The 12,174-nt window shown below is 43.9% G+C and overlaps 1 protein-coding gene across 3 annotated transcripts in view; it reads left to right on the top strand.

The window, feature by feature from the left end:
- The window catches only part of ARHGEF10 (Rho guanine nucleotide exchange factor 10), a 949,815-nt gene that overhangs the window by 308,801 nt on the left and 628,840 nt on the right, over positions 1 to 12,174 (top strand). For 2 of the 3 annotated variants that reach the window (XM_069235817.1, XM_069235819.1), the window contains 2 exons: positions 10,308 to 10,424; positions 10,563 to 10,677. In XM_069235817.1, coding sequence (XP_069091918.1) covers positions 10,308 to 10,424; positions 10,563 to 10,677 — 232 coding nt within the window. The remainder of the gene's footprint in view (positions 1 to 10,307; positions 10,425 to 10,562; positions 10,678 to 12,174) is intronic. The other variant, XM_069235818.1, reaches the window with a different exon arrangement.

Raw genomic sequence — 12,174 nt, 5'->3', positions numbered from 1 at the left:
GCCAAAATTGTGTTGAAAAATTGGGTTTTCTGATTCAAGTCTGCCTGTTCCTGAAAGCTGGGAAGCTGCTGAGTTTAGCACCGCAAACCCTTTGTTGATGCCATTTTCAGGGGAAAAACCACAAGCCTTCTTCTGCAGCCACTTTTTCCAATTTTTTTGAAAAAAACGAAATTTTCACTGTATTTTGGCCAATTTCTTGGCCTCCTTCAGGGGAACCCACAAAGTCTGGGTACCTCTAGAATCCCTAGGATGTTGGAAAAAAGGACGCAAATTTGGCTTGGTTAGCTTATGTGGACAAAAAGTTATGAGGGCCTAAACGCGAACTGCCCCAAATAGGCAAAAAAAGGCCTGGCACAGGAGGGGGAAAAGGCCTGGCAGCGAAGGGGTTAAATACCAGCTTGTGAGAAGTCACTTAGTTGAAGAAATATCTCAAACATGGTTGAACAAAGAAAGTGTGGGGTTTTTTAAGTGTTTAAAACGCAAAGCATGTGAAAATGGTGAAAACAGAAAGGATGTAAAGGATACCATTGGACACACATTTAAGATCAACCAAAGAACTACATGTGAAACAACTTATGTAGTATATGTACTAAAATGTGGATGTGGCATGAAATATGTAGGAAGTACAACTTGTAAGTTGAAGAAAAGAATATTGGAACATATCAGAGCAGTGAACAATAAAGGTTTAAGTTATGCAATGGTGAAACATCACAATCAATGTCATATAAAGAATTGGCAGACAATGCAGTACTTTGGAGTAGCTCATGTCCCCCATAATGAGAAAGAAGGTAATAGAACATTGAAATTGCGTCGTCTGGAATCTAGATACATAATAAAATTAAGGACTAAGATCCCGTTTCGCATGAATGCTGATGAAGAATGTTTTATACACTTATGAAGAAAGGAAATAGAAAAAAGAGCAAAGAAAGGCACTATTCCATCGAAAAAATTATATGGCCATCTATAAATATTTGTAAATTGATAGATGTTAAGAAATTATGAACCTCATAAATACTATCCCCTAATTAGAAAATCATGAAATATCACTGTTTTTAAGTATACACTAATATGTTTGTGAGCAATTTTGTCTCTCATTCACACAACTATTTTTAACGATTGTTGAAAAAAGACTGAGCAGAAAGAAATTTCTTCCTAGGTAAAGTGATTTAGAGATACTGTATAAATCAATTTCTTCTTTCATAGCAAATATTAGTGTATAAGGTGTGAATTCTAAAATAGGAAATTATGAATAATAAGATATGGTATCATAGATATTAGGTAATTGTCTCAAAATCTCTTTACCTTTAGATAGGAAAATTAATAATACGATCAGCAATAGTATTAAATAAAATGAATTCATAGAATTATGATGCAACATTACAGTCCGGGAGGAATGGGACAGGCTAAGTATTGAAAATGTGTAAATGTTAATGATGTCAAGAATGTAAAAATCAAAGAATTGCAACGAAAACATTGAAAAACTACATGTCCCAGAATGCAGCGGTAATAATACAAACAGAGGACTATATAAAGTGTGGGAAAAAGAGACAATGGCCACCTGTGATCAAGACCCTTGTTGGTTGAAAGGTGTTAGGTGGTGGGAGCACATACTTATTCCAGTAAGGGAGCTGATGAATGGACTTCCTGGAGTGCGATGTCTAACTTTTGTTGAAAGATTTATGGGAGTATTGCGAGAAACACCTTTGACAGCAGAAAGCGCAGGTGTTTTGGGACAAGGGAGAGGGAAGTACCTCGTCCCATGTAGCTTTGGCGCGCATCAGTTCAGGGCATATCTGTTCTAATAATGACGAGTATAGTCTGGAAATTGTGCCCCTTGTGTTTCCAATCAATAGTATCAATGTGAGCAATTGGGCTCTTGCGGTTCAGCTTTACCCCGTTCCCATGTGGCTCCTAACAAGTGTTTGATCGCACAGTATGTGATGAAACATGAGTTCGTCAAAGGGCTGAAGTATAGAGTCCTCATAAAACTCGCCTGAAGTTGCCAAGCCAACTTTTTGCCACAGGGACACATCGTGATGCCTTATTAGAGTTTGGGCTTTAGGCAACTGAGTCCATGGGAGCATGGGGGAATAATGGCACTGGGGTGCCTCTACAATGGATATATCGCTGCCAACACGCTTTTGCAGCTACTAGTAAAACAGAGCCATGTGGTGGGCGGTGCGAGCCATCCAGCAGCAAAGTGAGCACCGGGATTGGTGCCAACATCGCCATTATCACCGTTCGCTCCGCCGAAGGGGTTTCCCCGAGCCATAAAGCTGGTCATTGTAATTGGGCCGCTGCATAATACAATTCAAAGTTGGGCATGCCCAGTCCTTTCAATTGTGGGTATTGCATTATGGACAGCTCCACTCTTCGTCTGTCCCTACCCCACAATAAATCAGTCATAATGGAGTGCAAGGTCTTGAAGAAAGAGGGAGGGAGGGTATTTGGGAGCGCTGTAAAATAATCTAAAATCTCGAGAGGATAAGCATTTTCACGATAGCTATCCGCCCCATATGCAACAGGGAGAGAGCCATCCAGAATGGTAAAGAACCTCGCACTGAGCAAAGAACCCTATCTACGTTGCCCTCTCTGAGGTCATCCACAGAGTGATAGATCTGTAATCCCAAATACTTAAGTGGTGTGGCACCATGGCAATTGATAATTTGGAAGAGCTGAGCGAAGCTCTGATGGTACAGAGAAGATAGGGAATATGCAAGATTTAGTCCAGTTCACCCGTAGGCCAGATATGGTTGCAAAGGTGTTGAGTGTTTCCATAACACCGCCCATGGAAATAGTATGATCACGCAAATATATCAAGGCGTCATCCGCATACAGAGAAATTATATGATGTGTATTAAGTTCCGGGATGCCCCATATAGACGCTCGCGTGCGCAGCCTGGCCGCCAGCGGCTCCATGGCAATAGCAAAGAGAAGGGGGGACAGCGGACACCCCTGTTTGGTGCCTCCGCATTTTAGAAAGGACTCAGAGATAACTTGCCCTGTTTTCACGTGGGCCATGGGCTTAGCATACAGTGTCTTAATCCATTGAACATATCCAGCCCCAAATCCCATCATTTCTAAAGTGGCAATAAGAAAGTCCCAACCCAATGTATCATATGCCTTTTCTAACTCCAGGGACAGGGCAACCGCACCGGCAGTGGAGTCAGATTTGGCGCTGTGTATGATACGAAGTAATCTTCTGATATTGAGGAAGGTGTTTCTGCCAGGTATAAACCCCGATTGATCCTCATGGATCAGATGCGGCAGAAATGGGAGGAGTCTATTGTCTAAAATCTTTCCCAGCAACTTGCAATCGGTATTAAGCAAGGAAAGGGGGCGATATGATTGAACGTCCAAGGGGTCGCGACCAGGCTTTTGGAGTACAACTATGAGCGCCTCATTGATCGAAGCAGGTAATTGCACCCTAACATATGCATCATTAAATACCCGCAGCAGTGGTTGTAGAAGATAAGTAGTTTGAGATATCAAATATTCCACCGGCAGGCCGTCTGAACCCGGTGCCTTGTTGCGAGCCATCTGCGATAGTGCCAGGCAGATTTCTTCTATGCTAATTGGACCATCTAACGTATCACCCTGCTCAGGCTGTAAGCGTCTCTGAGGATTTGACACCAAAAAATCAGCCATCTGCATTGCAGGTGGAGTGGGATTGGACGCGTATAGGGATCGGTAGTACTTGTAGAAGGCCTCATTAATTTCTACCTGTGAATTTGCCATCAGCCCTGAACCCAACCTGATTCCTCCTATAGGTGAGGGCTGAGAGGGTTGTCGAACTAGCCAATGCCAGAAGGCGGCCTGCTCTATCTCCCTCTGCGTATTTACGTGTCATATAATGTCTATAATCATGCCTGCTTAGTCTGGTGTCCGCTTCCCTAAAACTCACCCTCAGGGATTGTACCTCCTCTATTGCCATTTCATTGCCCGCTACTGCGGTCTCCTCCTCACGCAACCGGGACTCAAGATCTGAAATATCCTTTATCAGCACCCGCCTGACCCCCATACATGCGGCCATACAGTGGCCCCGTACTACCACCTTATGGGTGTCCCATTCAATTGATCGGCTAGACGCAGTGTTATCATTAATAGAAAAGTAAGTCGATAAACACTCAGCAAGTTCAGCACAAAAGGGGGGTCCGACAGCGCCTCTACCTGCAGGCGTCATGTAGGGATATGTGTGCGCGGCTTTCCCCAACCCAATGTCACATGAAGAGGGCTATGATTTGATAAAGTGCGAGCCAGGTAATCTGCCACATGGATTTTATGTATTACAGCCGGCGATGTGAGAATCATATCTATCCTGGTGTGTAGAGCGTGGACGGGGGAGTAAAAGGAATATTTGCGCTGTCGTATGTCACATTCGCCAGACATCACACAGCCCATATATCGATTTCCAAGCAGTCTGCTCATGTGAGATGTGGCCGCTGGTCGCAGTCGGAAGTTGCGGGAAGGACCTATCTATGTGGACATCCATGACACAGTTGAAGTCCCCGCCCCAGATGCTATCTACTGTTGGATCACAAAACAGGACTGTTGATAATGTGTGCAGAAAACCAGGCTGATTAATGTTGGGAGCATACAACGCAACCAGTGCCAGTGGTGTACCATCTAGGCTTCCCTCCACTACCACATATCTGCCATCAGGATCAATTTGTGTGTAGGCAAACACATATAGTACCCCCGGAGCGATCCAGATCGCTACCCCACGGGCAAAGGATGAGGACCCCATGCCCGACAGTTGTCCCCTCCAATTCGAACGAGTTTTACCCAGAGTGGTGTTTGACAAGTGTGTTTCCTGGAGCAGGGCAAAATGTATCTGGTGACGTTTCAAGTAGGCATTTATTCGCTGTCACCTGCGCGGATTAGCCATCCCCCTTACATTCCATGTGAGCACGTTATATCTTGGTGTATGCAATTGGCCCTGTGTAATCATGGGAATACAGTAAAAGAGAACAGTGGGGAGGTGCAACGGTCCCACCCCGTTCTCACCCCCCTCCAGAATAAGTGTATTGTGTGGCAGTGATAAAATGGTTCCATGTAAATACAAGAAGAGAACCCCATTGGGAACAAACAAAACAACAACAACACCAATAAACAATAGCACTAAGTGTGCAAAAAACAGAACAGGTCCTGCAAGCAGGTATAGGGTCAAAGGTGATGTAGATCAATTTTAGAGGTGTCCATTCCTAGCCCAATTGATGGACTTGCTCAACCTGCCTCGTAGCACACCGTCGAGGAAGGCTCCAGGTCATGTGCCTTTCCCTGCACTCCGCACCTCAGTACGGACTCCAATGACAGCTTAGCCAAGCGCATGGAGGCCACGGATGTTCAGCGCCTAGACAGTCAGCCACAGCAACCCACAGGTTAAATGTCATCCGCTGACCGCGGAGTGAGAAGCCGACCCAGGAGAGAGTCTGCAGAATCAGAATGGGTTTCATGTTCTGGGTCAGTATTGCCATGTTTCAATGTTTCCACTAGAGGGTCTGCCACAAATCTCGTTGTCTCTCTAAGTAGACGAGAACGTTCCTCCGCCACCTGTTCCACAATTGGTTTAATCCTGGAACGCGGTTGACGTTTGCATTTCTCCTTGGGGGATGACCATCCCTCCTCCGCAATTTCCGGGCACGCAGATCGGGCAAGACCCTTGTTATGGAGCCAGGTCCATTCATCATCTGGGGAGGTGAAGATATGCACTTTAGCCCTGTCTCGGACACGCAGTTTGGCGGGGAACAAGAGCGCACATTTAAAGTTATGTTCACAAAGGCGCTCTTTTATTTGGTAGAAGGAGCTCTGTTTTTTCTGGACGTCCTCAGTGAAGTCTGGATAAGCCATGATTGATGCATTCTCAAAGTGCTGCGGGCCCATTTTACGAAACATCTGAAGTCTGAGGTCGCTGTCCCGATAATTAAGTAACTGGGCTATTATGGGGCGAGGATGCGCTCCCGGGGGTGGTGATCTGCCCGGGACTCTGTGTGCACATTACATCGAAAATAATTTAGGGATTTTGTCCCGCAATTCAGTTTCTGTTAGCCATTTTTCTATAAATAGTTCAGCACAGGGACCCTCGGCTCTCTCTGGAAACCCCACCAGGCGGATATTGTTCCGCCTAGGTCTACCTTCAGCATCATCAGCCCTGCACTTCAGTCCGTCCACCTCTGATGACAAGCGTAGTACCTTTTCTTGTAGTGCCTGGAGTGTCTGAGCTAGTCCAACCAGGTCTTTCTCCATCTCCGAGACCCGGTCCGCCAGCATGCGTTGGTCGGCCCTGAGCAGCCCGACATCCGCTGCCACTTCGCCAATCTTTGTTTCCAGGGTAGTCTTGGTTTCAACAATAGACTGCAACACCTTCTCAAATTGCAAAGTATGGTTGTGCAAAGTGAGTTCCATCTGAAGCAACGCCTAGGTAGTCTTATCATGCTCCGCAGCTGGGAAGTCCGGGGCATCCCTACCCCCAGAAGGTGCTTTCGCCATTTTTGGTTTGCCCATTTGGTCCCTACAGCAGCGAAAGAGGCTCCCAAATGTCAATCTTCTGATTAAAACCACCCAAATTGCATCCCCGTAGATCAATGGTGCAGGAAAGAGATTGTTCAGTGCTCAGAGTTTTGTGCCTGCTTACTCACAGTTGCAACAGGTGCCCGTGGCCATATCTCTTCGCATACTCCCACAATGTGACCGCACGACATATAGTGGTAAGCGCATACCTCGGGATGTGGAGTTCAGCCTGCTCCCCAGGGGCGAGATGTAATGCCCAGTGCTCTGGGTAGCGCTCCGTGGGCTGGATGTTAGCCTGGTGCGTAGCAGGGAGAGGTGCAGGGTCAGATGCCCGGGGCCACTCTCATTTCGGTCACAGACCCGACTCTCATACAGGCTCTGCAACTAATGGCGCATGTCAGTAGCACAGCAACTCTATATTTCACGCTCCCATCTTAAATTCTGTGGTTGACAGCCCCTGCAAGTTAGCGCACCGAGCTGTGTGCCCCCAGGCCCAGTGTCGACAGGGCCGCACGGCCCGATGTGTGCCGCCGGCCACGCCACGTGGCACCTCTTCTCGGCCGGACGTGGCCCGCTCACCTCTGTCCGGGCTCCAGAATGGAGTGCAGGGCTTCTGATAACAGCCCGAGCAGCTTAGGGTAACCGAGGGCCGAACTCGGTCTCTGCACCAACAAATAGGCACCTCCGTGCACGATCTCCTACAGCTGCACCTCAGGCCCCACCTTTGATCGGCCTGACTCGGGCCTCGCACCTCTCTGTCTGGCTCAACGGAGCCTCCGCCCAGGCAGTCACCGTCGGGGCACCTCCAGCGGCGCCAGGTCCGCAGGGAGATATGCGATCCACCGATATAAATCGGGGATCGCTTATTTAGCAGGAGATTTTGTCCGGCCGGGATCGGAGCTGCAGATTATGCTGCTGCTCCGGTCGCCATCTTGGCCACGCCCCCATGTGATGGTCCTTAACCCTCTTACCCAAGCACAATAACACAATGACTTAAAAACAACCACACACATAGATTACATGGCCATCTGTTCAGCCAAACATAATTGTCCAGGCTTGTACGGGTAAAGCAATTAATACTGAAGAATCAGCCGAAAACCTAATAGTTTCTCTCAGAACCAAGCAGACCTAAAACCCTGATGGATAATGCATTTCATTGTTTTCTTCAGTAAAGAGTCTACTTACATTTTTTAAAATTATTTTTAGCTGTTGCTGTATAGTGATGTCAGAAGGCAACTGGCCATGTTGGTAAAATCAGCCAGAACAGCGAAAGGTACCAGAGTATGGAGTTGCAGGTGGGGATGAGGGAATGGGTGAAATATATGCAGCGTGAGACCTTATGTAAAAGGTGTGTAGGGAAGTGATTGCAATCAAATTAAATGTGCTTTGTTAATTTGTGATGGATGAGCATGCCAAGATTCATCAACCTAATCACTCCCAGGAGAGCAACAACAATACTGGTAGGGCACACTGTTGGCATATCCACATAACCTGATGATATGCAAGCAACTTTTAAGCACCCTGAATATCAACTGCTGCTTCCTGTTAAAGATGGGAATCGCCCAGAATCATGTGTCCAGGAATGCACAGACATACTAACACTCACTGTATTTGGAAATGCACAGAAATAGCAGCACTAAATGATGGGGAACACTTTCTTATTTGTCGGTTACTGAAAATATTACGAAATGCATTTACCTCAATGGAAAGGGGGACTTATACTGATATACCAGCAGTGTGCCAGCAGTGTGGACCCCTATTCACTTAAAGATGATTAATTCGGATAGATGTGTTTTGTGTAGGGATTTTGAATGACCCGAAGTTAAAGAATGTGATATAATGGATATTTTAGCAGCAATGTTTTCAAATCCACAATGCATTGATTTTATCACCACAATTCTTTCACAAAATGCTGACTAGAATCATTATCGGCGTGTGGTTCCTTTGTGCTTCTTTGGGGAAATCTTTTTTACGACCCTGGCAGTCAGATCACAAGAGTACCACCGTCTCCATCGGGCTGACGGCAGGTGCAGGTCACAATCAGCCAGGGGGCGCTGCACACAGCACTGCTGCTTACGACCTGGTTTTTCACCAGTCTTTTCATGGTGGTTTCACTGCCATGAAAAGGCTGGTGGAGGACAGATGCAGGGGGCCACAGTGGGGGCCCTGCACTGCCCATGGCATAGGCTGTGCAGGGGTTCCCCTGCCCACCACCCTCATAATGCGCACTGTCTGTCTGCTCTGCAGACAGTGCGCATTATGAGGGTCATGGTGCCCCCTGAAGGCGGCAGCATTGCTTCTGGCTCGATTATGAGCCGACGACAATGTTGACACCACTTTCCTGCTGGGCTGACAGGCCACCAGCCCAGCGGGAAATTCATAATAGGTCCAAAAGGGTCAGCAGTAAAGCAGCAGTCTCCCTGTTGGATGTTTGGCACACGGGCCTTCCCATCCGCCAAACCCGAAAGGAGGCCCTTAGAGACTTACTGCTTAAAGGAATACCTACTACTGTAGAGTTACTCTTCTATTTAGAGTATATTTCGAGATTGTATAGGGAATCCCAAACGTTCTTCTGGAAATCTTTCAAGATGTCAAGACGTACTCTAAAGTGCAGAATTGACTTTTGCAACATTTTCATCTGGTATTAAATTCGTCTTAAGAAAAGGAGGTGGGAATTCAAAGTTGGGCACATTTTTTAGATTGTGACTTCAAGTTTGACCTTTAAACTTTACTTTTCTTTTACATTTTAGTCGACTGGAAATTAGTAATATTTTGGGTTTTGGGCTTTGCATTCTAAATTAATGAAATCTGATGAAATATAATGTCGTTCTCTTGGTACACTTAGAAAGGGCTTCTATGTTCTTATTGTCAAGGCCTTCACTATACAGAATACTACTACTAGTAATAGTAGTTGATCCGAAAAAAAAATGTTTCCCTACTTCCTTTTTGTGAAATTGTACTGACATCACCAATTGTATTCTATATATGTGTATTATGAACATCCGTCGAAATATATTTTAACCAATTTATGAATTACTTGGAGTGAACCGGAATGTTTCTTTTATATGTTAGATCTCATATTTTGCAATATGTTGAAATGATGGACATGCATTGTTTTGATACCTACATTTATTACTTTTCTTAACATAGCTATTTGAAAAAATTACCTATACTATTCTTAGATAACATTTAGGGCCTGATTACAACTTTGGAGGAGGGTGTTAATCCGTCCCAAATGTGACGGATATACCACCCGCCGTATTACTAGTCCATTATATCCTATGGAACTCGTAATACGGTGGGCAGGATATCCGTCACATTTGGGACGGATTAACCCCCTATTCCAAAGTTGTAATCAGGCCCATAGTTTTTATATATTTTTTTCCGGAGAAAATGTAATAGAAATTACTGGCAAGGAAAGGCGTATGCCTTTGTTTTGGTAAAGCTCAAAACGTATCTAGGTTACGACGTCTTCATAATTGCATGTAGTTCTATAAGTTTGTGTTCTTGCATGCGGAGGGTTTATGATGTGTTTTAATATGGAATATGAAAAACAGATGCACTTAGTTAACTTGATTTCGTAGGTATACTAAAGCAATTATTTAGACAAAACCCTTACATGTTAGTTTTAAGTGTGCTACATCAGAACATACGTCTCTTCTGCTGATATACTTGCTAAGCATTCATTAAAAACTCTAAATAACGTAGTAAACAGTTAAGTCCTTGAAAATAGTTTGTGCTTCTAAATCTGCTAGTATATTAGCTCTGTAAAGTGTGTACTATATTTCTTTATGTAGCTTTCTCAAGACCTAACTCGTTTAAAGGAGCACTACGAGAAAAAGATGAAAGATTTGATGACCAACAGAGTGGGAGCTGTAGAAATTCAGCAATTAAAACAAAAACATGAAGTCAAGGTGATGTGCCTTCATACTGATATTGAGCTATATTATGCATGATGACCTTGGGACAAACAGTAAAATCTCCAAATCGGTATTTCATATATATATTAAAATGATTACAAATGTAAATCAATATATCGCCTTCTTTTGCAGATGCAGCGATTGATGAAGGCTGCAAAAGAGGGTACAAAAGATGGACTAGAGAAAACAAGAGCTGCTGTACAGAAAGGTCGTTCTTATATTCGAACTAAATCCTTTATACCTCATGGTATGTCTCTTTTAAACACGTTTGTCTTGTTCCCTTTAAGCAATGTTTATGAGGTCTGTTCCAGCTTTGCAACATTCAAGTCCACATCATTCATCACTTAGTACTTTCAGGAGTAAGACAAAACTCTCCATTTCACTCTCTCTATAAATCTAACAACAGTTTATAAGAATATAAACATCAGAAAAATGACCTATGCTTAACTTGCATCCACATTTTAAAATAATGTCCTGCACTTGGGCCATTATTACTAGTTGTTCGTAATATTCCGAACCATGTGTTAACTCCTGTTTATGCAGGAGTCAGAATTACAAGTTTGAAGATATTAGATGCATCTGATATTTATCGGTTCCGTTGAGTAACTCAACGTTCATTAAATTTTGACTGGCCCAACATGCCAATATTTACAGGGGAAAACATATAGGGCTTGATTACAACTTTGGAGGAGGTGTTAATCCGTCCCAAAAGTGACGGTAAAGTGACGGATATACCACATGCCGCATTACGAGTCCATTATATCCTATGGAACTCGTAATACGGCTGGTGGTATATCCGTCACTTTACCGTCACTTTTGGGACGGATTAACACCTCCTCCAAAGTTGTAATCAGGCCCATAGTATTTACAGTATCATGTGGATTTGGGGTATTAAACACTAAAATATGCATGATATGTGCATAAACTCATGATAGGCGTTATTTTTCACATCTGATAAGTAACATACCTCGTGGTATCGTTATTTATCAGGGGTGATAAATAATGCCTAAACTCACAATCAACCCCTATGCCCTTATATAAGGAACGAGTGATATAGTACATGCCCATATCATCTCCGACCCAAGCTTTTCCTCAAGCAGCACAGACTTGCCTCTGCACAGTGCCTTCTTTCCAGCTAGCAGGAAAAACCTTTGTGATTTTAGTTCTTATACATTAACTGTAGTGAGCAATTATGAATAATTATGTTATCATGTTATCCAAAGGAAAATTTGTTTTTGAATTTGTATTAGACTTTTTTGGTCCACTAAAAGTTGTGTTTCACATTCCTTAACATATTTTGGCTGGGTGCACCAGAAATAATCCACTTAGAAAAATTCCACAACTTTGTACAATTGCTCCAGTGAACACAAAGGCCCTATATTTCATAGCACCTGTCAGAATTTGCATTATTGATTTGTGAGGGGTGACCCCTACCAACTTAATAAACACACTCTGGTTAGGCCAAAACACAATTCTCAGTGAATTTCTGTTCAACCCCTTGTAGCTATGACACTGCAGCATGCAGTCCCAAGAGAAGTGTGTATTAAGAACAAACAGTACCACTACTTTAAAGAACACTACATGAGAACATTTACAAACCAATTACAAAAAAATAAAGAAAAGGCTAATAAGCAAAGGGGCACGAAGAAGTCAGATAAAGGGGTTGTAAAATATGATTTTAAGGCGGAAAGACCGAAAGTAGTAGTAGAAAATAAAGTGCCATTGAAAAACAAGTTAGCTGTTG

Source organism: Pleurodeles waltl, chromosome 5 (genome assembly GCF_031143425.1).
Source record: "Pleurodeles waltl isolate 20211129_DDA chromosome 5, aPleWal1.hap1.20221129, whole genome shotgun sequence".
In the NCBI taxonomy this organism is placed as follows: domain Eukaryota; kingdom Metazoa; phylum Chordata; class Amphibia; order Caudata; family Salamandridae; genus Pleurodeles; species Pleurodeles waltl.
This window is presented reverse-complemented; position numbering and strand designations above follow the sequence as displayed.